Raw genomic sequence first — 26,333 nt, 5'->3', positions numbered from 1 at the left:
TCGCGGCGGAATAAAACCTGGACAAACAATAGAGTCACTATCACTCTTGCTACCGAGTAAGTCGTGGGTTTCTTTCTCGCAAAGCAAATAATGTAGCGATTCGAACTCAAAACTCTCTCGAAAGGAACTTGCACTCAACCACTACGCCGCCATCACGGGTGGTTCTATCTAAATATTTGTTTAGTAGATAGTCGAGAATGTATGGCTATAATTTCTTATCTTATATTATTTATAAAGACACCTTACGTTGCTCGATAAAGTCAATTAGTTATATATTACCAGCATCGAAACACTCAATCTTATTGGCCGGATGGGGGATCAAGGCCGCATAACTAGATTGAGATGTGAGCGAATTTGTTGAGAGACGAAAGCATTGGAATATACAATAAGATGGGCTAAGTACTTTAAATTCGTAGAATACATCGTATTAAATTTTAAAAGTGTGGAATCGGGGTGACTAGTAAATTGACTCGTGAGATGTGTTGAGCTGACCAAGAGGATCGCAAATTTCCCGCAAACTGTAATGACTTTTAACATTATCATGGTCAGCGTTGGCGAAGCGAGAAGGGGATGTCAATTGATTTTGCCGAAGTTTAGGCAATATGCAGCATACCGCCTGAGAATGACCTGAAAAGGTAAATATTATATCCTTAAACTTTCTCCATTTCTCTGGGAAGACGAATAACGTGCCGTCCCTTGCTCTGTCAACTGCTATTATAGTATGGATTGTGAGCTGAACAAGTAACACGAAATAATATATATATATATATACATCATCCTGGCCGCACGCTGTCGACGACTCGAAGCGTACTGTTTGTTCAACCGGGGCCAAAAGGCCAAATTTTGCTCTCATTCGTTGCTTCCTCAACCAGAAAAAAGTCCGTCCTTTTGATGAAATATTCTATTTCCCATCCATCCATCAACACCCACCAAATCTCATTGTATCGATTCCCACAACTTTCTCCATCCATGAGCTTGATGCCCTTGTGTTTTCAGCTGCAATAGCTTCGTTCCCAGAAAAGTAGAAGGTAGCGGAAAAAAAATACAGCCTGTCAATCATCTGGAAGCTCTCTCTCTCTCTATGTGAATGAGTTCAAGATTCGATTTTGAGCATCTGGGTTGTCCAGGTATTGATCAGTTCTTTCTGGGTCTTGCTTTCTAGCAGGTAATATGGTGAAGAAAAGGAAGGGCAAGAATCACCACCACCACAAGCATGGCTCCGGCAAGAAGAGCCCGCAAGGCGGTGACAAAGGCAGAATCAGGGCATGTTGCGATTACCCTTGTCTTGCAGCTTCCTCTGTGGCTAGGGGATTTGGGAGATGTCTATTTATCACTTGTTATCCTGTGATTCAGTGCTTCGGATGGGATGAGAGAAGGCACCATCACCATCACAGGCACTTTTACTGATGAGCTTTTTTCCAATTCTTTCTAGACTTGGGATGGAACTTCTGACGTTTCTTGGTTCGTTATTTGTAAGTCTGTCCTCCCCTTTTCATTCACAAAAGAAGACAAAAGGGAAAAAGTTCTTAGGACGGGTTTTGTGTAAAATTCATCATCCCCTGCTTTTACTCTTGAGGAACAATTACTTTTATTACTTCTACTTTTTAATTTTGGCTTAAATTTGACTATTTCAGAAATTTCATTTCCAATTCTTTCTCCAGACAAAAACAAAGAGAAGGACAAAAAGTGAATTTAATTTCCCAAAACTTCACAGAAGACACCGCCTTTCCTTGGAATCCTGACAAAAACTATATCGTTCGAAATGAACTAGCTAACATAGAGGATGACTTTCCAGAGAAGTACAAGATCAAAGCACACCGGGTGCATCCAATTTGACTCCGTAAGGCCTGATTGGTACGCAACGAGCTTACATCTTGGTTTGGGTTAGATTTTTCTCTTCCCTAATCTAATTCACAAAAACAAGGTCAAAGAAATTTCCCCGTTGTCTGTCTATGTTCTGCAATTCATTAGATGACACCTGAGTTTCTTTACATCTGACGCTTTGAGAGGCTTGAGCATGAACATCTGAGCTCCTTCGGCCAAACACTTGTTAATCCGAGTTGGAACATTCTCGGACGACACGATTACAACAGGAACTTCCTTCAAGATTGACGATCCCTGCTAGGTCAAACTTATGTATGTCAGTCAGCCTACTATGATATCACATAGAACATGAATAAGAAATATAAGTGAAACTTACTTAAAAACAATCTTATCCTAATCTGATGAGTGAGCCAATTTACCTTAACTTTTTTCAGCAACTCAAACCCTGTCATTCCTGGCATGCAATAATCTGTAATTATCAGATTGACCTTCGATGTCTGCAGCAGAGCATCATCAAGAACTATTAGATGACTAAACGATAATATTGTTAAGTTTCCTTTAGTTATTATGCACAACCACATGCACTGGTAACTTGCATAATTATTTCTGCTTCCATAGCAGTACTTTTTTTCTTTCATGCCTAACAAAACAAGCTACTTACAGTTGCAGAGACTGAAGATTCGCCGGGCTGATCATCTCTTATACCCAGATATTCTAAGGCTCGCATCCCATTTTCTGCAGTTGTCACTGCACCCATGTATAAACCATTAGCAACCAGGCATCCTTCAGCATGCACAATGGCTTAAATAACATACATTGGCCAAAGATCAATTAAACCTTAATTTAAGTCTATCTAAATGCACTTGCACGAAGCCGTCGGTCAGATTCACTGTGGCTGCTCGCCATATTGTCAGAACCATACATAATCAGTTTATCAGTTATCATCACACAATTAATCTACAGGATACCAGAACTCTTTATATTTCAAATGTCTCGCCCAATAGGATCTTGTACGTTGTCACAGTGCAATGAGGTGCTAAAAGCCATTCACAAGAGGGCACGATACAAGCTCTTCACGGATACCAAATCTGAAGAGGTTAAGCTACAAGAAGTATCTTTCGGAATTCAATGTCCTGTCGAAGTGTCAAGCTTCCAAAGAAGTGAGTGCAGCTGTTAGTCTAGGTTGAGCACTTACAGTGTCAGTTAATGCAGAGAGCCGACGGTAAAAGAAAAAGGAAAATCAAGCCCCTAGGACCCACAAATAAAAGGGATCTTTTGAATTCTATGGTTTCAGTTTTACAGTGTACTTGCATGCTATGAAGTAAGTAAAGATTCTCCGTCTGGAATAAAATCTGGGTAGGTGGAGGAGCTGTAAAAGTACTCCTCAAGCATCAATGCTCTTGAAGTTTTGTGTTGCATGAACAAAGCTCGCAAGGACAATCGCATAATTGTCCCATTCCGTTGTACGTTGAATTATTCCCGTTCATGCACTTCGCAAGGATAAACCTTTCGAATATTTTCACTTTCAACTAACTGTCTACCGTGTGGTTTCAAAACTGAGGGTCTACCAAATTCAATTAAGATATTCATCCCTTGTGATGTAAAGCCAAAACAATAGAAGAAGTCATTAGAAGTACATCTCACTAGAAATTTTTTAACAAAGTTTTTGTAGATGTTCTTAATAAGGGGGATCCTATTAATTTATGCTAAGTCTACTGACTCCATTTTCGAATGTCGGAGCCTGTCGTACATTCTTGAAACATAGGTGTCAAACTCCAGCGAAACAGAGGGCAATCTCCAGACTATCAGAAAAGACCATTTCTATGATTTCGCAAGTTTAACAAAGAAGGAGTTACTGCTAAAGAAGACCATTCACAAAATAAGGACAGCTATTACAAAATCAAGAAAGGTTATGAAATCCATTCATGAAATCACAGATAATGATGCGTGAGGGGAAACCAAAAAACACAAGTCCATATCAAATGGAAGACAGGAAAAAGAAGTTGGCATTTTTTCTTTTCCTTAGAAAAGTTATCTGATCGAACGAGGATCAGTCAAAAGAGAGAGTGCATTGTTCTGGAACGACTTGAAATGACAGTACCTCTGCAGGATGAGTTCTTGAGCAAGGCCTCGATCATCTTGCGGTCTACGAGGTTGTCATCCACGGCCAGGACGTGGGGTTCGTCTCCGTAGTCCGCCATTGAAGAAGAAGACGAAGGAGAAAGAGAAGAAAGTATCTTTTACGGGAAACGAAAACAGGGGAGGGGATGAAAGATTGAGAAGGAATGAGGGGAGGTATTAAAGGAGTGGGGTTTGCGGAGAACAATAAATGCAAGAGATCCAATGAAGGTTTTCCTCTGACCAGGAATGGCAGTAAATGAGCGGGAAGGAGGGGACGTGAACAACACACAAGAACATTGCTCACAGGATTTGTATGAGGGTACTGTCATTAGTTACTCCTCGGTATTTATACACGCGCAGGCAGAGAGAGAGAGAGAGAGAAAGGGTTGATATGAATGAAGATGAATGAAGGAAGTCACAGATACATCGTGATCCTTTTGGGGGCTGTATCTTGATTTGATTCAGTCCTTTCTCTCTCTCTCTCTCTCTCTCTTTCGTCCTCACCATATCATGTCCTCTCCCTCTCTCTCTAGATCTCTAGAGAGAGAAGAGAGAATCAGAATCAGCATGGCATTTGTGCTTGCTGTCTGGGCAAAGATCCTCACTTGAGCTGATGCTCTGCCGCTGCCGCTGCTGCTGCTGCTGCTGCTGCTGCAGGCGCCCACTGCTATGTTTGTGGTTTTTAGGACCACCTCCTTTCATTTTAATTATTCGAACTCCCTCCCTCTCTGGTTCTCCTCAGGAGCACCGCTCTTTTTTCAAATCAAAAGTTATTCTCTTGTTACGGAACTACGCTGCGCACACCCATCATTTTTAGAAATTAAAGACAGGATTTTGCGCATGCATTCGGCATAACCTTCTCGTCAATCTTATCTACGAATTTCGCAAGCGACTCAGTCCCCTTCATCAACCCGATATCATTTGGCCGAAGCATAATCAGAAGGTCTCGGTCGCTCAGCATGTTTTCCGTGTGAAACAGTGAACCGGTAGCCAAATTCCATACGCATGGTGCTAATGAAAATCGACAGTTCGTTACGTGTAGGATTCATCAGTTTCCCTACTTGGATTTTTGCCAACCGTGCAGATCTCCTCTCCCTGTCGAGGGTCGTGCTTTGCTACTGATGCAATGCACGGAACAACATCGGGCCCTGAGCACCATCGGACTGCCAAATTACAAATCCGAGGTTTGGTTTAGCAGCTACAAACTGTCTTTCGGCCCCGGAAGATCTTGACATGACTCGAAAGAATCGGATTCGGAGATCTTCTCTAACTTCAAGATGGCTTCTTTCTCTCCAGAATACGACACGTGGTTTGGAGAAACCGGAAAGATCTTCGCTCTCATCCTCTCATGTGGGTTGGTGCGAGAAACTGGACTCTAGCGATCCCGTGTCATCTTGCGACCGAATTTCTACTCCTCGGATCCAATTTCACGTTCTAGATCCGGTCAAAGTGACTAATATCGGGAATTGAGCAAAGCCAAAAATCGGTTGGGAGACGTCAAATCTCCTGCTCCCTCATCCATATCCATATCCCCACCCCTAAAGAAGAGGTCCGAGGCTAGATTTAGACGGAGCTATGACAAAAATCTCGTACCAACCCTCTCGTGCTTGTCACGTTATCGAGCGCATACAATTAACCGCTGAGAATGACATGATTTTGTGTGTTTATTTCATAAGCACCTCGTTCAATCGGATCGGCGCTTCGCTGATTTGATTTGAATAAGCTTAGCCATTTTATGAGGCAACGTTCTCGGAATCATCTTCGGTCCGATTTTACTTAGATTGTTTATGCAGGGTTATGGTTATGGTCTTATCTTTCAAGAAAAGGCAAAATGATTTTCGTGAGCCATTGATGGATACTAGTCTGGGAAGGCACGAATCTGGTACCGAAAAACTTCCAGGACGACAAGCCGAACGTGCATTAATGGATGTAAAGCGACCCTAAATTCATTGCATTTAATGTTTCGCGATCTTCTTAAGATTCTGATCTTGTGGGGGTGGGATTCCGAAGGGGGATGGCAGTGGCAATTATGGGCATTTAATGCCGTGTTTCGAACCACGTCTCTCTGGATCTGGACTTGGGCCTTTCTAAATGGGCTCTCGTGCAGTGTTTTTGGGCCTGAGCCCAAATTAAATCCAGAGTTCATTCTCCAAGCTTCGCAATGTCACGGTTTACGGGTAGGCCCAAGAAGGACGTCCTTTTGCTTGCATCAGATCCAAATGAATGATCAAAATCCGACGTTAATAAGCAAGAAGCCAATTGCTGAACGTATTGCTTTATCGTTTCGCATGGGGCGTCGAGATGTATAATGATGCGATTGAGAATAATTCATGAAATGTAAGCCCCGCTTAGACCTATCTAAATGGTCATAGACCAATTTCTTAACCCATATTTGATGGGTGTAGTTGTTATGTAGATTAATTATATTCAATAAATGAATTATAAATTAGTTCAGAACAGTAAAACCCAAAATAATGTGTTTAATGAGTTCACAAATTACCTAGATCTAACTCACGTCTATAACTTTTTTCATCTTCACTCAATTTCAAACTCTTTTACTCCGAACTCTCACTTCAATCTAGGTATGAATTTTCTTAGATTTGATTGATTATGGTAGTGTTTTAGCAATATAACTTGGTCGAATATGTGTCTAGTTGAATATGAGCCACAAATTTATTTTATGCAATTAAAATGGATTAAATAAATCAATTTGGATAGGATTTTTTCGATCTGGCTTTACTTGTAAATTTTCTCTCGAATTTGACGTTTACAAGTTTGTCTGAGAATAGTCTTTGGTCAATATGGTTGCCAGCTGTGACACGGAAGGTGATGCTCTTTGTTTGACGAAGAAAAGCATCGAGAAAGGAGAACTGGACACGGAGAGAGCGCCATCGGAAACGTGACCTAAAGTTTAAACAAGACAAAAACAAAAGGAGCATCGACCGCTTGTCGTCATGTTGTCTGGTCTGGCTCTTTCGCTTGCGCTGCATGGGAACCCGAGAAATCTCTCTGCTCTGCACGAGATCTCGTTTCCCTTTTTATCCCTTTTCAGAATAAAAATTATCTGTACGGTGATTAATTGTCCTAAATATCCGAAGGAAAAAATGACCTAAATGATTTGTGAATCTTGTATCTACAAGGAAAATTATTAGAAATTTTTTAAATTTATTATAATTTTACCAATTCAATCTTAAATTTTTTTGTTAATTGAGTCTTAAACATTTTTATTATTGTGTCAATTTAATACATCAAACAAATTTGACTTGCCGATATTGATGTGGACGTCGGTGGACCTTTTTTAATATTATTTTATTTTTTCAATTTTTTATTAATTTTTAATATTTTCTTTTTCTCTCTTTCTCTCTCTTTTTCCCTCTCCTCCCTCCTTCTCCCGACTATTGAACACATGAGAGGGCTGGTCATCAGACTGAGGCAATTAGCCAAGTCAAATTGAGGGTGAGCTCACCTTGCCATCACCGAACGAGGGCCACCCAACCATTGGCAAGGCAAGCCCTCATCGAATCTAGTGAGGGTGACCCTCGCTAGTGGATTAGTGAGCACAACTAGGGGTGAGCATGGTCAGGGTTGGTCGGCCACCCCTAACCCTGGGACCAACCGTCAGGTGTCGGTCTCAATTTTAGGACCGAGGACCGACCCTATTGAGCAGGGACCAAGGACCGGGCCAGGCCAATGGGTTCGGTCCGTCTGGTCAACCGGGGCCGATCGATAATTTTTTCGTCTTATTTTTATACTCCCTAAAAAAGCAAACCTACAAATTCAAATTACACATCCATCAATAATGCAAAGTATTGTGCAACTAAACTATAAATACCAATACATATTTAGCAAATTTAAGATGACATAATAATAAAAATTGTGTACCTGTTAACTTCTCAACGAGATATGGGGCAAAATGGAAAGTTTTTGTAATCATCTATCTTTAATATTCATAACACTATATGCAAAAGCTTTTCCGCATTTGATCATGTAGAGTCCACTCAACCAAAAAATGAGCTTCACACCACTTGACTAGCAAATCACCGTAGCAACTGTAGTATTACTCTATTCTTCAAAAACTTCTACCATTTGACACAAATTGAAAAGCAAAGTGCAGCTGAAATTCATTTGTGAAATACAATTAAACCATAAAAAGTTCAAAATACTTAATATAAACCATGAATATATAATTTCACATCTTGTTAATTCACTTAAACTTCTAAACACCGAAAACAAACAAACGACACATAATTAATACTCAACAAAAGTTTTAAATTTAAATTACTATTAGTGCTATTGATAGAACATCTCAATATAATATAATATAACAACCATTTTACTTAAGTTTGAATATATAAAAGAATTATAAATAATATAATATAATATATAGGGTTGGTCCAGGGTTGGGCCACCCGAAACTCTAGGACCAGAGGACCAACCCGCACGGTGTTGGTCTGAAATTCGGGGCCAAAGGACCGCCCTGGTCCCTTGGGAACCGGACCCAGAGGCCAGAGCGGGGTTGGGCCGGCCCAAAGGTCAACCCTAGACCGCTGCTCACCCCTAAGCACAACGGGTTGCTGGGCATGGACGAGCTCACCTAGTGATGATGAGGTGAACCCTTGCTTGACAATTCCTGGCCAGTGGATCCAATGAGGGCTTGTCTCAACGGTGGCTGGTGACCCTCGCCTGACAATGATAAGGGACAAGCTCACCCTCACTCCAATTTGGCCAGCCGCCTTAATCTAGGGATCAGCCCTCCCCTCTAGCTGGTCGCTAGAATGAGGAGGAAGGAGAGAAAAAAAAAAAAAAAAAAATTGAGAAAATATTAAAAAAAAAAAATTAACAAGATTTTGAATAAAATAAGATAATATCTAAAAATTATATTTCGACGTCCACATCAATGCTAGTTGACTAAATTTGGCCAGATAAACCTGAATTAGCAAAATTACAAAAAGATTTATGACTCAATTGACCAAAAAAATAAGTTTATGACTAAATAGACACAATTATAATCGGTTTAACACTTTTTTTTATAATTTTTCCATATATGATATTGTTTTTAAACTTTAAATTTATTTAATGTGGCCTCTGAATTTTATTCTAAAATGAAATATCATCCTCAAATTTTTTAATTTGTTTAATGTAATCCCTGAACTTTTGTATAGATTCAATTTAATTTATAAATTCTATGACAATGCTTAATGTTGTCTTTTTATTAATTTAAGTTGAGGGACAAAATTGAACATTTTCATATATTTTAGGGACTAGATTAAAAATAAATCAAAAGTTATGGGCCACGTCAAATAAATTAAAGTCTAAATACGACTTTGCACGTTGGACACGTTGGAATAAAGTTCACAGGTCATATTAAATATTGAATCAAAATACATGAATAATGAAGTTTATTATACCAAATTAAAAATGTTGACTTTTTGAGAGGATGTGTAAATGGGGAGCACGTGACCACGGAGAGTTGAAAAGCTTCCGTTGATGGTTGGGGGGGGAGAGAGAGAGAGTACTTATCGTCGTTGCTTTCATTCGTTCTTAATTTCTTCTGTCTACCCGAATTGAGTGAGTTCTAAGCCAAGAAAGAGAGAGCCTCCAAACATGTTCGGGCACTACCAAACTCGCCAGACAAGACGTCAGCAACTCCCATATCCACAAACAATCATCGCCATCTTCATTCCTACCAAGAATCCTTTGAAAGAATGTAGATAAATTCGCCCCGAGACTCGAGAGAGAGAGAGAGATTCTTAGAATTGCGTAAGAAGACAACCACGACATGTTGCTTTGACTCTGAAGCTCACGGGCCTCACCATCCCCATCCCCATCCCCATTCCGAAATGCGGTACAGCAAAAGATATCGGGCCAGACCCACCAGAGGACTACGTAAGATTTGACAAAACCTATACATCCGAAATAGAGAAGGGCGAAGAAAAAAGAAGGGGAAGAAGGGTATGGAGTTTGAAAGGTAGCTAAGTTTCACATCATCGACGCGAGAACTTGGCTCCATTTGTCTACGTACATTTGAAAATCAGTAACGGCAAATCAAATCAAATCAAAAGTCAGCACCGAGCAAAGCAAAGCAATGCCAATGAGGTTTGGAGAAAAACAGAAATAGGACAAACACAGATCAAGAGCCGAGTCTACAAAATGATGGTGTGGAATGTCTTGTCTCAGCTAGCGTTGTGTCCTGCTCATGCACAAGTTGCTATCACCTTTTCTTTTCTTTTCTTTTTCTTTTTTTAAATAATGGCTATAACGTTTATCCACCATATTGATCAACAATTTAATCCCTACTCCTAACTTCGGAAGTCATTTTTCTCATATTGATCTTTTTCCTGCCAAGCGAAACAATTAATGCAACATTTTAGAGTTTACTTGAAAAAGACGCGCGTCATTTTCTCATGATATAGTCTTTTATAAGTGTTTCGACCGATAGCAAGAAGCGTGATTTGTTATGTAAAAGTCTCTTATAGGAGTTAACGGCTGATTATTTCTTGGATCAACTTATGCTTGAAACATGAAAATTTCTAACATAAGTGCAACATTGACTATGAATCTATTTATTTATCCAAAATGAACGTAGCTCATCAAATAACGTGGAGCTTTACTAATGAATGAAAGATGACTTTGTTTTACTCTTGAAATGAAAAGTTACCATAAAAGAACAAGCTTTCTCATAAATAAACTCAATAGTCGATAAAATATTCCGATCCTTATACATACACATGTACATCTCACCTTACCTCCCCCTAACAATGGAAAGAGTTTCAATGGTAAGATTACCAAAAAAGTACTAAAATCTATTGTACATTTATCAATTCAACCATAAATATTTTAATTTGATCAAATTAATTATAAACCTTTTAATAATTTGTCAATGTGATTCTTTTGATCATTTTTTGCTTGCAATCGTTGATGTGGAAAAGAGTGTACTATGTGAATGACTTTCTAAATTTTTCTTTTTTTTTCTTCTTCTGGTGATTGGCCATGAGCAAGAGCAAATCTTGCCGGATCTCACAAGATCGAGCCTCACTAGAGGGTAGTGGAGGAAGATGAACAAAAAAATCAAAAATCAAAAATCAAAAATCAAAATTACAAAAAATGCAAACAAATAGTCGATATCAAAACTAGTCGTATAAATAGCCGACATCCACATTAGTGATGATCAGGATTAAATTGATTTAAATGAAATATTTAAAACTGAATTGATATTTATATAATATAGGTTTAAAACATTTTTGACTATTCTCAATTGTGGTTCTGAATTTACTCTATTGCTTTTTGAGGTCCCATTTTGTGGTCTCAACTAGTAAGTACTACTTTAATAATGCACCCATTGGCAATTACCAGTACGGTTTCTTGACCCCCACAAAGGCCACAAGTGAACAGAAGAGAAGATTCTCAATCCATTAATTACCGAGGCCCCGAGACAGAGGGTGGCCTGGGATTTAACTCCCCTGTCTGCCATTGCATTTAATGCGAAGTCGTAGAGAAAGAGGTCGCATTCAATTTGAATTCTTGGAGCAACCGAGAATCCAGGAAGGGGACCTCCTCCTCCTCCTCCTCCTCCTCCTCTCCTCCTTTGCTCTTTCCTTTTTTTTTTTTTTTTTTTTTTTTTTTCAAATTCTGGATTCAATTCAGTCGGAACTCAAGAAGCAGAGGGGCCAAGGGAAGGTGCTTGTTACAATGGGCCATCGATTGTATTTTGGACAGACGTGTATTTCTATCCGAAGAGGGTAAATTCTCAAAGCGTACTGACAGGCTTCAATGATCGGTTTTAGTGGTTTTTAACCGGTGCTTTTGGAAAACAGAGATCCAGAAAGAGAAAGTGAAAAAGAGGGATGGAGGTGTCCCTCTCACTGCTGTTCTGCACATCTCTCTCTCTCTCTCTCTCTCTCTCTCCAAGTCTTTTCACCAGACCTTTTTCTTTATTACACCACCCACCCACCTACTTGCCTTTATGGCCTTCATCGCCCTTTCACTTTCATCCTGTCTACTCCCTAGATCATCCCAAGTTTGCTGTCCGTGTCCCTTTTCCTGTAATTCTACAAAGTCTGGTGTTTTTCTGCCTCTATTTTTTGTACTTACATAGAATTTCTCACGTCCAACAAAAATGCGAAAATTCAAATCTCGATTTTGGTCTGCGTATCATCCTGAACCAGATGGCAAAGAACCCGTTGATCATTGCTAATTAAGGCCATCGCCTGCCTAATCCTTCTGTCGTCAAAAGGGAGTGCTTTGACTCGGAATTTCTATGTTGACGCAAAGGGAAACTGTTAAGACAAGTTGGGGTTAATCAATGCTGACGCAGTTCCATTACTGGTTATTCTTCTGTTTGATTGGAAGAATATCATAAATCCTATCCTGGGTAAAATCCCACAATTAAGATCAATTCTCTTACACTAGCGACCAAAAAAAAAAAAAAAGAAGAAAACTCGCTACAAATTGAAGAAATCAGAGGAAATTCTTACTGTGGATTAAGGCCATCGACATAGATCAAAAGACACAAGCTTAGTTAATTTATGAGTTTTACAGGTTGTTGAAAATGATAAACTTAACCGATTTATGAGGTCTGCGGGTTATTCCATTGAATCTATTTGTTTGTACCTTTTATTCGAATAAAAAGGCATAATTACCCTTGAAGTTTATTGGAATAATTATGATTAATCAGAGTTGTTATGGTTCATCTGCATTCTACATTAGTCATCTTTTGTTCTAACCGACATTGTACCTCGTTGAGTCATTAAAAATCCTCTTGTGTTTGAATAAGATAGCATAATACCTTATCATATGGACAAGTCACTCATGCAAACAAATTTTAGCAAATAACTCAATAATTTTATTGCCATTGTGCAAACTTCAATGAAATATGAAAGATATATATTGTTAAAGAGTGTCTCAAGGGCAATTGTTAGGCAACTAATCGAGAAAATTTTATAGTTTTCAATACGCTGATTACTCTCGTGTCATGCATAATCGTGTAATTGTGACCATTAAAATCAAACTATTCCAAATAAAATATGTTTAACAAATCCTCAAACGCACTCATTAGTAAGACTTATACAAAAATGAGAAAATGTGCAGTTCTCCTATCACGATATCATTTTCTATGTTAATTTGAGAAAATTGTCAAAAGAGTTATTAAATCTATTGTACGATAACGAATTTAATCATAAATATTTAATTAAACTAATTTAATTCAAACCTTTTGATGATTTGTCCATATAATAATTATAACAAATTTTGACTGAAGATCACCGATGTTGATAATTTTTGCAGGATTTTTTTAAAATTTTTTTTTTCTGAATTCTTTTTTTTTCCCATTTCCCTCCGTCAGTCTTTGGACCTTTGGCGTTGGACATTGCCAAGGCTCCAACCACGGGTGGAGGGAGGGAAATAGAAAAAAAGAAAGAAAAGAAAATAGATAGAAAACAAAAGGAAAAAAGAAAGAAATTAAACAATTAAGAAAAAGACAAAATCGGTTCGTGTTAGTGCTAATCATACCATATAACATGAATGGCGGATGATTTTCAGCAAAAATTTACCAGAAGGATATACTAATAAATTGTTTATTTGTATAATAAATTTAAGGCTTTTCGGACAATTATCGCCCTTGCACAAAACAAGTGCTTTTGGACAGCGTGCCTGCAGCGTTTGCAGTCCTCTTTTGTCGTTTTCTCCAATGTTATGAATACGAATAAAGCCGAAAGATGATTTATAGAGCAATGGGATTGAAACGAAAGTCACGCGTGATCTAATTTTCCGCATAACGTACCATTCTTTTTAGCCTTTTCTCGGTAATCCGCTCAAGAGCAAGCCCACATCAGAAACGTCAAAAGCCAAAAAAATAATAAATAAAAAAATAAAATGGAGTCCGACCCTCGACGCCAAAAAGAGAGAACGAACGTTCACTGTCCAGTGGCCCAATCGTAATTACGCGTAATCACGGGGGCGATTTGGCAAAACTGAATTCCCCCCAAGCCGCGGGCCGAGCGCTCGGCGCCGAGGAATGGCGCCAGTTCCGCGTCCACGTCGACACAGCTCCGCCCGACAGCGACTGCGTTTCTGCCACGTCGGAGGCGAGCCGTCCTACAATGTGACGACACGTGTCCGGGGGCAAATAAATTGCCCCACCTAACGAATTGGTCCTCTTGCTGAGCCTCTTTTTTTTCCTTTCTTTATCTTTATGCCGTTAAAAAGCAAAAGAAAGAGAGACCCTTCAGGACAAAGCGCTTTCAGACAACCAAGAAAGCAGTGTCTCCCTCCCTCCTTCTCTCTCTCTCTCTCTCTGCTGAGACCATCTCTGTCTCTGCAACGCCGCATTTCCCCGGAAGATCTCGCCGGAACCCTAGCTACCTCCGCCGCCGGCGGCTGCGTGGAGTCCTCCATCTTTTCTTTTGGGCCGGCGAGTCTCGTTGAGTTTCTGCTCATACAATGTCCCGCAAGACGATGCGCTCTGTACTCCGTGACTCCCGTATCGGTCGTTTCAAACCCGAAGCTTCGCGTTTTCTTCCACCCTTTGGCTTCAAAGCGCGAAACCACTGTTCCGGAACTCCTCGCCTTCTGTTCTGAAAGAGTTCTGCTATTTCCAGCTCCAAGCTTTTGAGCGCCTGAAAAGTTCAGCCTTTTCTTTTCCCCTTCAGCTAATTCAAGTGTCTTGCCCTCCTTCGACATTGTTGTTTCCATACTCATCTCTTATTTTTTTCGAATTCCTTTGGTTGGCGAGTGGCGAAAGTTTGGTACCTGGCCTTCTTGTTCTTACGAACGCACCTCAGAGAGCTTCAGTTTGCTCCTTTTTCTTTTTGCTTGTTCTAAACTCTGGGACGAGTCTGTAGTTGCTCTCGCGTTTTCCTCGTCGCCACAGAGTTGAGAGCAGGAGGTGCCGAAAATGATGAGAATGTTGCTAATTTTGTGCTCAATGGTGTTGTCATTAGAACTGGTTTTGGTGACATCAGTGAACCCTTCTCTGAATGATGACGTTTTGGGGCTGATTGTCTTCAAAGCTGACGTCCAAGATCCAAAGGGAAAGCTTGCATCTTGGGATGAAGATGATGACAATCCTTGCAACTGGGTCGGTTGCAAATGCAACCCCAGATCCAATCGGGTCGTGGAGCTCAATCTTGATGGGTTTTCCTTGTCGGGTCACTTAGGCCGTGGGCTTTTGCAGTTGCAGTTCCTGAGGAAATTGTCCTTGGCTAAGAACAATCTTACCGGTAGCATAAGCTCCAGCATCGCTAGGATCGATAACTTGAGAGTCCTTGATTTGAGTGAGAACAGTCTCTCAGGGACTATTCCTGATGAATTTTTCAGGCAATGTGGGTCTTTGAGGTCAGTTTCTTTGGCTAGCAATAAGTTCTCTGGCAAGATACCTGAAACTTTAGGTTCTTGTTCTATGCTTGCATCGATTGATCTCTCTTCAAATATGCTTTCTGGTGTTTCGCCTGACAATATTTGGACCGTGAGTGGACTTAGATCTCTGGATTTGTCTGATAACCTGTTGGAGGGTGGGATTCCGGAGGGCATTGCAGGAATGAAGAATCTCAGAGGTGTCAGCTTGAGAAAGAATCGGTTCTCTGGTTTGATTCCAGATGGCTTAGGCAGCTGTTTGCTTTTGAGGTCGATTGATTTGAGTGAAAATGCTCTTTCTGGGAGCATACCGGATACATTGCAGAAGCTTACATTGTGTACTTCTCTGGATTTACATGGGAATTTGTTGACAGGGGGTGTTGGAGATTGGATTGGAAAAATTGAAGCTCTTGAAAGATTGGATCTTTCAGGTAATGGGCTTTCTGGGGAGCTTCCAATTTCATTGGGGAATTTGCAGTCACTGCAAGTGGCAAATTTTTCAAGAAATGGGTTTACAGGGGCACTTCCTCAGGCTCTGTCCAGTTGCAAGAATCTTCAATCTTTGGATTTAAGCAACAATGCATATTCGGGACATATTCCAAGTTGGATTATGGGGCCTAACTCGTTGAAAAGTTCACTGTTAGATAAAGAAGAAGTCGCTGCCAAATATGCGAGTCCCATTGCTTCATCGGCAGAGGGCTCACTCCAAAAGCTCCAAATCTTGGATTTGTCCTCTAATTCATTCGCGGGCGAAATATCATCTGATATTGGGGATCTTACTGGCTTGCAGTCCTTGAATTTGTCAAATAACTCCCTCAAAGGTTCTATTCCAGCAACCATTGGAAAACTCAAGGCATTGGATGTTCTTGATTTGACTGCAAATGAGCTGAGCGGCAGTATTCCTTCTGAAATTGGTGACGCCAATTCTTTGAAAGAACTGAGGCTTGGAGGGAATAAACTCGTGGGGATTATTCCGGATTCAATTGTGAAGTGTTCTGCTCTAACGACTCTGTAAGTTGTCCTTTGTGTCTACCTCTTGACTCTCATTTCTGTATGCACTAAATCTGATATAGGTGGTTGAGACCAGTAAGTTTACCAACTTTTGTCATCAAAAGATGCAAACTTTCTTTTCCTTTAGTTGATTCTCCAAATTAAAATCATAATCTGTGGATTCAGGTAAATAGTTTTGGACTTCTTTAGAGTATCAGTCTCTTAGACCACCCTTCTACTTGAAAATAAAAGTTATTTTAGTTACCAGGAACTTCACTGTACTGACTTATGGTGAGCTTGATAGTGTCCACTACATCGCTTGCATGTTTTTAGCCATGTAAGGTGTAACTGTAGCGTCTCTGTTCAATGCATTTTTCTTGTAAAATCTTGGCATATGCGATTTTAATTGCTTTCAATTCAAAATACCATTGTGGTTCTATAGACGCAAGCACGAACAGAAAATCTAACTATGATTGAATATTTAGAACTATGCGGATGAATTATCACGAGTTATGTTTGAAATGGTGCAGGATCCTATCACAGAACAACTTAAATGGTCTGATACCTGCCTCCTTGTCAAAGCTTGCGAACTTACAGATGGTGGACCTGTCATTTAACAATTTTACCGGAACACTACCCAAGCAACTAGCCAATCTCCCCCACCTCCTCTTGTTTAACATTTCCCATAACCATTTTCAAGGGGAACTCCCTCTCGGTGGCTTTTTCAACACAATATTACCATCCTCTGTGTCTGATAACCCGGCTCTTTGTGGTGCAGCTGTAAACAAGTCATGCCCTGCCGTCCTTCCAAAGCCCATTGTCCTCAATCCAAACTCCTCCTCTGACTCCCCTTCTGATTCCTTACCTGCGACTCCGGGTCATAAACGAATAATCCTCAGTATATCTGCGCTCATCGCTATTGGTGCTGCTGCAGTGATTGTTATTGGTGTCATTGCCATCACTGTCCTTAATCTTCGAGTCCGAGCTTCCACCTCCAGATCTGCTGCAGCCCTCGCATTATCTGCTGGGGATGACTTCAGCCAGTCGCCTACTACTGATGCCAATTCTGGGAAGCTTGTCATGTTCTCCGGCGACCCTGACTTCAGCACGGGGACACATGCTCTTCTCAGCAAGGATTGTGAACTTGGACGTGGTGGGTTTGGAGCTGTCTATAGAACCGTGCTTCGAGATGGGCGAGCAGTTGCCATTAAGAAGCTCACTGTCTCAAGCCTGGTGAAGTCGCAAGATGAGTTCGAAAAAGAAGTGAAGAAGCTTGGAAAGATCAGGCACTCTAACCTCGTGGCACTTGAAGGTTACTACTGGACTCCATCTTTGCAACTCCTGATATCCGAGTTTGTATCTGGTGGGAATTTGTATAAGCATCTCCATGAAGGATCAGGTGGGAACTTACTCTCATGGAATGAACGCTTTAATATTATACTTGGGACGGCAAGAGGCTTGGCTCATTTGCACCAAATGAGCATCATTCACTACAACATAAAATCGAGCAACATTCTGATAGAGAGTTCTGGTGAACCTAAAGTGGCGGATTTTGGGCTGGCAAGACTTTTGCCAATGCTGGACCGTTATGTCTTAAGCAGCAAGATTCAGAGTGCGCTTGGTTACATGGCACCGGAGTTTGCTTGTAGAACCGTGAAAATAACGGAGAAATGTGATGTTTATGGTTTCGGAGTTTTAGCTCTTGAAATTGTCACGGGGAAAAGGCCTGTTGAGTACATGGAAGATGATGTGGTGGTTCTGTGTGATATGGTGAGAGGGGCACTTGAAGAAGGCAGGGTAGAGGAATGTATTGATGGGAGGCTACAAGGGAACTTCCCGTCAGAAGAGGCGATCCCAGTGATGAAACTGGGTTTGATATGCACGTCGCAAGTTCCATCAAACCGTCCGGACATGGCAGAGGTAGTTAACATATTGGAGCTAATCAGATGCCCTTCGGAAGGCCAAGATGAATCCTCATGAGTTTAACTGATACTTCAAGGGAAAAAAAAAAAAATCGTGGGAATATTTACTTTGCCGGCGAAGTGGAATCCGGGACTGTTTGTCTAATCTGGGAGAAGAACAATCAGATCCTTGGGAATTCTGATGTCTTTTCTTGTTGTTGTATGTGTTTTCTTGATCAGGATTTTAGTTTCTTCAAAATGTTCAATTACGGTACCGGATTCCTTTTCACCGGGTTCGTATTTGGGACCCCGCTAAGGATATTGTTTCTTAAGTTACTGATCTGTCGGGAATTCATCTTTGTCTGGTGATTTTGCTTGTAATGAATGAGCTAATGGTTACTGAGCCTTTCGTTTGACTCCATCAAATTTACAAAATTTACATTGCCAACCTTGGAGGATGTATGAATGGATATCTTGCAAATAGTAGCTAATGTTTGCTAAGCCAACAGTGGAAGCAGAAACACAGGACAAAACATGAATAATGCAAGAAGTTGAATCAGCTTTTAGTGCCGAGCCTGCTCGTAGTATGGACCAAGGAGGGCATGTCTTAGCTTCCAATAATATAGTAATCATGGTGCTGTAAAACAGAATCCTGTCTCGATGATTTTGGCATTAAACTAGTGTTTGTACAAGTCAAAAGTGAGCCTATTTTGTAGTCTCAAGATTCTTGCACCCACTTCGAAGTAAACAAAGTATATGAAACATAAGTGGCGAATAAAATAGCGGGAAAGTGAAAATGGTCCACTGAGGACTCATCGACAGAAGAGAAAGGTCGTGGAAAAAAAGCATGGTTAATGGCCTAGAGAGAAACAAATGACAAAAGTGAAAGTATGGAAACAGGATCTCACGCAGTCTCATGCGTACAGCTGTCGGAATAGAATAGAAGCCCAGTCACCCCCACCAAATGTATTTTTCTTACTTCTTTGTCCCTTTGTTTTTGGCTTGAGTACCACTATAATTTCTAATGTACATCTCGTATTTGGGCAAGTAAAATGGTCATATTGCAGACTGACTGAAGCTTTTGGCTTGGATCTGACTCATTTGGAGGAGTAGTGGATATGATGCGCCTCACCAAGAATTCTATTATGCATTAGCTGATACGATGTGCAAAAGAAATCCCTCTCAATTATGGAGAGAAACTTTGCCTGACCATCATGCACAATTATTGCTGCTTAGCTCAATATGAATGTTCTGCTTATTTAGGACACCTCATTTGCTTCCAACCCATAGGTACTCGAGAACTCTGAAGAGTCCACGAGTTTCTTGTAGCTAGGTAAAAGTTCTTCAATGAGTTAGGTCTTGAAAATTATCAGCTTCTGATATAATAATTCTTGCTTTCCCTGTTATTCTGTTTCCCAAATTGACACTAGGTCCATTCTCCATTTGGCATCTTTTCCCAGTGTTTTCTTCGTCAAGCACTCTTTCCAAAGCTGCGTGGCCAAGTTCAATGGGGAGTCAAAAGGACATGTAATTATATTTCCATGAGCATGTGCATAGATTACAAGAAATGAGGTGTCCCTAGCCTTGAGCCTATAAATTAAGATAAATGCTGTTGGGCCCAATGTCACCTAATGGATTTGGCTGTGTCAATCCCATCATGAACAGCACATGGCTCCTAAGATTAGCTTCGTTATTTTTGAAATAATACTAAATATTAAAAATTTCTGGTCACTGGAATTGACAGAGGAAGCTACCAACTTTTTGTAGCATTCCAGTCACTCTGCACGGTCCACTGGGATTTCCCACTTAGAATACCTTCTTTTCTTTGTCATGGATCGATGGTCCTTGTATTTTGTGATAATATAAAAAAAAAATGTTATTTCAAATGGGTAGAATCTAGCCTCATGTTTTTCTCAAAAGAAAAAAGAAAAGAAAAGAAAAGAAAAAGTAGAAAAGCTAAAATAAGCAGACATGGCCTCATTCTTCTTTAAAGTTATCTGCGGAGAGAACTTGCACTTCTGATCTTTCCTTTGCTCCTGTGGTGAGACAAAATAATACTTTTTTCAGCTTTTGTTGAGCACGTAAACATTGGGATAACTAACCTTTTATGATGTACCTCTCAATATTCATTATTTGAGTATTTACTGTTGAGCATTCGGGAGTGTTGCTGCAACGGCAACATCACCCACCTACTCAGCATTATTAGTTTTCTTTTTGGGATTACAATGTGCTTTTTTTTTTCTTTTTTTTTTCCCGGGGGTTCGAGGATTACAATGTAATTAGCATGATATAGAGTGCCTTTTTTTTTTTTTTAACTTGAAGTACTTTGAGACTGCGACCTCTTCCTGTATGTTTCGAAGGCTTCTCAGTCACTTTCAAGGTCGTGAATCATCGGTGTTCTGAATGAACAAACGCAAGAGTTCGGCCTAGAATTTAAAAGCATGTAAAGTATTAATTCCACGTCGCTGATTCTCCAGCACGCAAAGACTATGAGAGGCTCCTAATGCAAGAAATTGAAGCAGTAATCTCCACATACAACAGTAACCACCACATGTTTCAACCAGATAATAGTTTCCAAAACACAGACAGAACAAAAACTACTAACAAGTGGATCTTCAAGTAACTTGGATTTCTGTTGACAGTTACTTACAGGAGGAAAGGCCCCAAAAAAAAAAAAAAAATTACAAACCAAAACTTACCCCGAATGATTTCAGGACGGAAATTAAGGGCCAAAATTGTGATAAAAGTAAAAATTCACAAGTACTGGAAAGCCAAAAACAGAAAAGGCAGCACATTTCCTGCCTTTTCACAATGCTAAACCTAATTTTCTACATGTATAATCTCTTCCTCTATTCTCAAGGTTCTTGATTTTTCCACCAATTCCAAGACATATAAAGGGACCATAGACTCTATCCAGTTCCTAAACATCCCAGTTGTCTTCCCAGCCATTTCTATCGGAAGACCGAGATGTGAATCCATTTGCCTTAGCTGCATTACCCTCTGGCCCTCGGCTCGGTGATTTCACTTCCCTAATCTCATCACCCCAATCATCATCCCAACTTTCATCCCAACCTTCTGCTGCTTCCACAACATTAACTGAAGTTGAATCCGCTTGCCCCATTTCAAGCTCTTGATATGGAATCCCATCGACCCGTCTTTCTGGTTTCCCAAATTTGCAGCATGCCCACACCCCTCCAATTGTAACAACCATTCCCAATAGAAGGTAGAGTCCATGAATGGGGGTGACCTGAGTGTTATAAGGAAATTGTTTAAAAATGTTACCTTCTGATGCTGGTACTCTAGCAAAAATAGGAATGGTGCAGTGCCCATTTCCAGCATCTACTGTTATGGACGAACATACTCCAACTTCAGCTGTGACGTTAACCTGAAAAACACCATTGCTATGAGAGGCAATAAAGTTGAGCCCAAGCCAACCTAAATCTAATTAAAGTAGCAACCTTTTAGCTCTCAAATTTAGGCACGAATTATATGGTTCGACCAAGCTTGAACTGTTTTGAAAATTCTCATTTTCAGCTCATCTCTCAAAACTTTAATATAAAGATCCTCCTTACTTTATGGTAATTATAAAAAGTTCCGGAACGATAGAGAATAGCAGGCTCACCACTGTGGTTTTCTGTTTTGTTAGTTTAAACGTTTGGTTATTATTTGCAGGTAAGCAAATAATCTTCCCTTCGAGAGGAACCTCTCCACCATTCTTGACAAGAACAAATGTCCCCTTGGAGTCTACAGGAAAAGACAACAGTTCTTTCATACCAAAGGCAAAAGTAACGATAATTCAATCGTGCATAAATCTAATAAATTCTCAACCCATTGAGAATGTAGGCCCAAAGAAAACTGCACTGTTTTACCTTTACAGACAAAGTGCTAAAAGCAATGGAAAACAGTAAAAGCTACTGTAAAAGACCAAAACCAGCAAGAGAGAATCAAAGTAGATGGATCTTAGACTAAGAGGCTCCAAATTAAAACATAAACTGCCATCAAAAGTTGGATAAGGCGATGAGCGCATTTACTCACTAGAGGTGCCCGGATAGGTTATACAGATCTCATACTATGAGATGGACAGAAACATAACTTTGCCTTTCTGAGGTGTATGATGCATATTTAACATAGGGAAAAAGCCACCCCAAACCTAAACTATGTCCACTATGACAAATTTACCTCGGACATTTTTTTGTGGCATCAAAAACTCTCAACTATGCCCACCGCTGCAACACATTTACCCCAAATCCCCTTTCTTTCTCTGTCTCAAAAGGAAAGGACAACTTAAGTAAAGACTGGCTTCCTATCGTGACTGGATTTCCTGCATCGACTGCTTTGACCCTTCCTTTGACTACTCCTGAGATAAAAGCAAGGACTCGAAGAAGAAGCCTTAGGCCCTATAAGTAACTCCAAACTTGTATCCATGTGACGCATTTATCCTCCATTAGAGTTCCGTTAAATAGTTTTTCAATCAAAACGATATCATTTTTATTTCACCTAAGCCATGTGGGCACTATGTCAACATCGTTCGTTTTCTGTTGTCCTTGTAGGCAATTTTTTTAAAGTGCTCTTTAACGAATCCTTGACGAATGATAAATGTGTCACCCAAGCACAAGTTTGAGAATCTTTTTTTTTTTTTTTTTGTCATGAAAAAGGTTTAGTGTAAATGTGTCACAATGGATATAGTTTAGGATTTTTGGTGGTCTTTTTCCCTTTAGCCTGCAGGTTCACAACATTGAACTCTTTGCAAGGTTCTCCAGCAAAATGGAGACACCATGAGGGTCTATTAAGGTTTCAAGATTCTTCATTCGGCCATAGTCTGGTGAGGCTTCTTCAAAGATATTATTCATAAGTCTAGCTGCTCATACCGACACAGCTAATAGTATTGAGTTAAGAAAATATTAAAAACTAGAATGGCCAGTCTAAGTAGGTGCTCTGTAGGTGAATAAGAAGATTAAATTTCCCTGGTCACCAGGTTCCTCTTGGCATTTTTCACCTTTCTTAGTCTAATGGCCCTAATCCTTACATTGAGCAAGGGTGAATATTTCCTAGCTCGAGAAACAGTCTTACATCATCACACAATGTACTTCAAAAGTTCAAGGAGATGAAACAGTCCACCAAATTTTTGGCTATAAAAACAGTCTGGCACTTAGAGACCAACATTCCATTCAAGATGAAAAGTGCTACAATTCAAGGAGATCAAACTCTTTAAGTAAAAAAAAAAAAAAAAAAACTCTTTAAGTAAAGAAACTCTTGATTCTTGAAGATATTATTGTTGAAATCTTTTTCTGCTACTCTCGCATTTGAGATTCTATAGATGCTAATAAATTTTTTTAAGTTGTTACTTGTTTTGTAATAATCTTCTGTCTTAGGTTCTCTGCCTACACTTTCCCAACTTTCTGGAGCCTTTCAAATGTACACTAGACTAGAGAATATCATGACTAGATGATTGCCAAAGTGACTGCATATGACAGAACTCTCACATCTTTTATCAATGAGAAGAGAGCACAGTTAATATGTCGAGCTTTCTATGATGCACATCGTAAAACTCTCCGAAAGAGAGAGACAGAGACAGAGACAGAGACAGAGAGCTTCACAGCAATTTAATCTGCAATTATGGAATTGGTGTGGAATGAGAAATGTAAGACAGATGTTAGTGTTAGTTGTGGGGCTTAATGTTAAAAACGAACAAGGACCATCTAAAATTGATTCCAGGCACATAATGTCAAAGGAGGCTTCTACCATCAAATGTAAAGCCTCTAGGCTGTCATCTACAATGGTCTTAAGACAGCTTTCTCTGCCATCTTATTAAGGTGAATGTCTTGTTCGGCATTCACAACCTGCTTCTTATCATTTTCCTAACTTCCTCTTCAGTCTTCAGCATCCTCATGGTGCTGCTTGTTTGCAGTTTCTGACAGGTTCCTAAGCCTTTCTGAAGAATATTACATGACTAAAATGGAAGTCTAGAATAAGCATGTCACATAGTTTTTAATTATCTCGATATGAAGTTCCTAAACAAATGCTGAATGTCCACTTTCTATCCATGTGTTCTCCGGTCATCCCCAAAGATCAGCAATACATAAGGCCCATTCAATGCTGTATTATCTCGTGCATGTACCCAATCCTGATCTCAAATGGCGGTAGAATCCTCTGGTGACCAAAAGATCTGTCACTGTACAGGATAGCATCCAGACCTTCTCATCCTCATGTCCCTAAAAGGAATCATTATTTCACGAACACCCCCATAGATTCAAGATCGCTATCTTCACTTCTATCATCACACCTGATTCCAACACAAAATTCATCTATGAATGTCACCTCCTTCCCCAGTAGACATCTCACAAATTCGAGCCTTTTGAAAACTAGAAAGGCATCAGTTGTAGAACTCATGGTCCTCACTTCTGTATTTTACCCCCTCAAGACTGACTCCTAAGAAAAATTAGCCAAACTCTATAAATCCTCTTGTCAACTTCGCAAATGAAGCATAAATAGAAACTGATTAGATGGTGAATAAGAACCTCTGAGGGGAGCCAAATCTTGAAAAGGAAGATTGCCATTCAAGTTTGCTAATGAAGCATGTATAGAAAGCAATTAAATGAATGAACAAGAACCTGCAAGACGAGCCAAATCTTGCATAGGAAGAGTGTCAACCCCAACGGTGATGAGTGGCACTTGCCATATGCAAACAATCTGATTCTCCCACCAACTCGGGCAGAATGACTAAACTAGTATCGATATGCTACAACATTCGACTAACTATGACACAGGAACCTCTCACACCAGTGCCAAGCTGCCAGCTCACCAGTAAGTACTGCATCATGGACACACTCGTTCTCACAGCCTCACTTGAATCAATGAAGTGTGCTTGTCAGCAAAAGGAAAACGGAAAAAGCTCAAACTAGGGTGAACTCAAGTGCATCTACACTCAACGATAAAGTTTATTCACTTAGTCTATTATCATCCCAAAACTGCGAGATGAGCATTAAGTCAATTCCATAGGTGGCCAGTCGATAGGAATACCACAGCAATGCCAACGATTCAACATTATAAATATCAACTATTCAAAACGAAAGCTGCGATTCCATCATCATAAAATTGAAGTAAACGAAAGCAGCATAGAAACCAATTCATCCAGTCTCGAGAAGGAGGCCATGAACCCCCCATTGACCAACCCCACCCTCCAAATTCTGAACATCCCATAAAAACACAAAACCTCTAACCAATCATACCTCCATCAAAACAGATAATAAAACAGAGAAAAGGAGAGAATCTTTACCATTCTCAGGATGGTGCAGGCAAGCAGTCAGATTCTCCCTAGCTCGGCACGTCTCGGCTGGAATCGAACACTTGCCACCATCGCCGTCGCCGCCGGCGGAAGCAATAGCCGGATCCGGGGAGCTTCCGGGGTCCGATTTGTTCGTCGGGCTTTTCTGGCCCGAGTCCAAACCCGGACTGGGTGCGGGCGAGCTCTACAACCACGAACCACCGCCGATCGAATCAAACAACCCGACACCACGAAAATTCACCGAAAAAACAAAAAAGAAGAAGAAAAACAACAACAACGGGGATTACCTCTTTAGATTTCGTCGCCTCCAGGAGTCGAGAGGGCTTCCCGTACTCCCAAACGGGGGACGCGCCGGATTGGCGGTGGCGACACGGGATCGAAACCAGGAGGAGGATCAGAAAGACTCGATTTTTCGACATTCTGGGGGATGTCTCGATCTGGGGAGATCAGAGGGAGACAAGAGCTCGGGACAGAGAATCATGACATACCCATCAAAGTTCCCGGGGAGGAGACTTATGGGTCTTGGTTCGAATTGAGAATTCGTTAGTCAATGCTGAAGAGACAGAGAGAGAAGAGAGAGAGAGAGAAGAGAGAGAGTTGTTTAGCCGCCTCTCTGTAACGCCCCCGTCTTTGCAAAGGCCGCGGCGTTGGAGTGGGATTAACGCCATGCTTTCTTTTCTCGCGTATCTAAACAACCAACATGTCTGCCGTCCCCGGAAAAAAAAAAAAAACCCAAAAAAAAAAGGCCAGCATGCCTCATATGACGTTCTCCTTCTTTCTTTTTTAATGGAATTTATATATTCAAATTTTTTGAAACTTGTTGCGAAAATATAATTAAGTCATAAAATTTTAAAAAAATATAT

At 40.3% G+C, this 26,333-nt stretch overlaps 3 protein-coding genes across 4 annotated transcripts; 1 reads left to right on the top strand and 2 right to left on the bottom strand.

Annotated features, from left to right (window-relative positions):
- Positions 1–1,705: 1,705 nt before the first annotated feature.
- Positions 1,706–4,561, bottom strand: LOC104454467 (two-component response regulator ARR17). Of its 2 annotated transcripts, none has more exons than XM_039316759.1 (4): positions 3,926–4,561; positions 2,486–2,571; positions 2,244–2,321; positions 1,706–2,131 (listed from the first exon to the last, which is right to left on the bottom strand). In XM_039316759.1, the coding sequence occupies exons 1-4, from the start codon at positions 4,023–4,025 to the stop codon at positions 2,051–2,053; spliced, it is 345 nt and encodes a 114-aa protein (XP_039172693.1). In that variant the 5' UTR covers positions 4,026–4,561; the 3' UTR covers positions 1,706–2,050. The 2 variants fall into 2 exon arrangements, with proteins under 2 accessions (XP_039172693.1, XP_010067618.1); XM_010069316.3 differs by having other exon boundaries at positions 1,706–2,118; positions 3,926–4,557.
- A 9,592-nt stretch (positions 4,562–14,153) lies between these two features.
- LOC104454466 (probable LRR receptor-like serine/threonine-protein kinase IRK) lies at positions 14,154–18,604 on the top strand. Its single transcript, XM_010069315.3, has 2 exons — positions 14,154–16,305; positions 16,815–18,604. The coding sequence occupies exons 1-2, from the start codon at positions 14,837–14,839 to the stop codon at positions 18,262–18,264; spliced, it is 2,919 nt and encodes a 972-aa protein (XP_010067617.2). The 5' UTR covers positions 14,154–14,836; the 3' UTR covers positions 18,265–18,604.
- Positions 18,605–20,773: 2,169 nt separating this feature from the next.
- LOC104454465 lies at positions 20,774–26,135 on the bottom strand. The gene is made up of 4 exons (XM_010069314.3): positions 25,758–26,135; positions 25,462–25,654; positions 21,808–21,929; positions 20,774–21,570 (listed from the first exon to the last, which is right to left on the bottom strand). Exons 1-4 carry the CDS (start codon positions 25,887–25,889, stop codon positions 21,106–21,108), a joined length of 912 nt encoding a protein of 303 aa, XP_010067616.2. The 5' UTR covers positions 25,890–26,135; the 3' UTR covers positions 20,774–21,105.
- Positions 26,136–26,333: the final 198 nt, after the last annotated feature.

This window comes from Eucalyptus grandis, chromosome 7, assembly GCF_016545825.1.
Source record: "Eucalyptus grandis isolate ANBG69807.140 chromosome 7, ASM1654582v1, whole genome shotgun sequence".
Lineage (NCBI taxonomy): Eukaryota > Viridiplantae > Streptophyta > Magnoliopsida > Myrtales > Myrtaceae > Eucalyptus > Eucalyptus grandis.
Note: the sequence above shows the minus strand (reverse complement) of the source record. Positions and strands in the feature narration are given on the sequence as shown.

Bases quoted from the DNA above. Each gene is read 5' to 3' on its own strand.
- LOC104454467 (XM_010069316.3), bottom strand. From the start codon at position 4,025: ATGGCGGACTACGGAGACGAACCCCACGTCCTGGCCGTGGATGACAAC. The intron at 2,572-3,925 runs GTACTGTCATTT...ACATGGGTGCAG, and splicing joins CAAGAACTCATCCTGCAGAG to TGACAACTGCAGAAAATGGG. The intron at 2,322-2,485 runs GTAAGTAGCTTG...GCTCTGCTGCAG, and splicing joins AATCTTCAGTCTCTGCAACT to ACATCGAAGGTCAATCTGAT.
- LOC104454466 (XM_010069315.3), top strand. From the start codon at position 14,837: ATGATGAGAATGTTGCTAATTTTGTGCTCAATGGTGTTGTCATTAGAA. The intron at 16,306-16,814 runs GTAAGTTGTCCT...GAAATGGTGCAG, and splicing joins TGTTCTGCTCTAACGACTCT to GATCCTATCACAGAACAACT.
- LOC104454465 (XM_010069314.3), bottom strand. From the start codon at position 25,889: ATGTCGAAAAATCGAGTCTTTCTGATCCTCCTCCTGGTTTCGATCCCG. The intron at 25,655-25,757 runs GTAATCCCCGTT...TCGTGGTTGTAG, and splicing joins AGGCGACGAAATCTAAAGAG to AGCTCGCCCGCACCCAGTCC. The intron at 21,571-21,807 runs GTGAGCCTGCTA...GGTGTTTTTCAG, and splicing joins CAAAACAGAAAACCACAGTG to GTTAACGTCACAGCTGAAGT.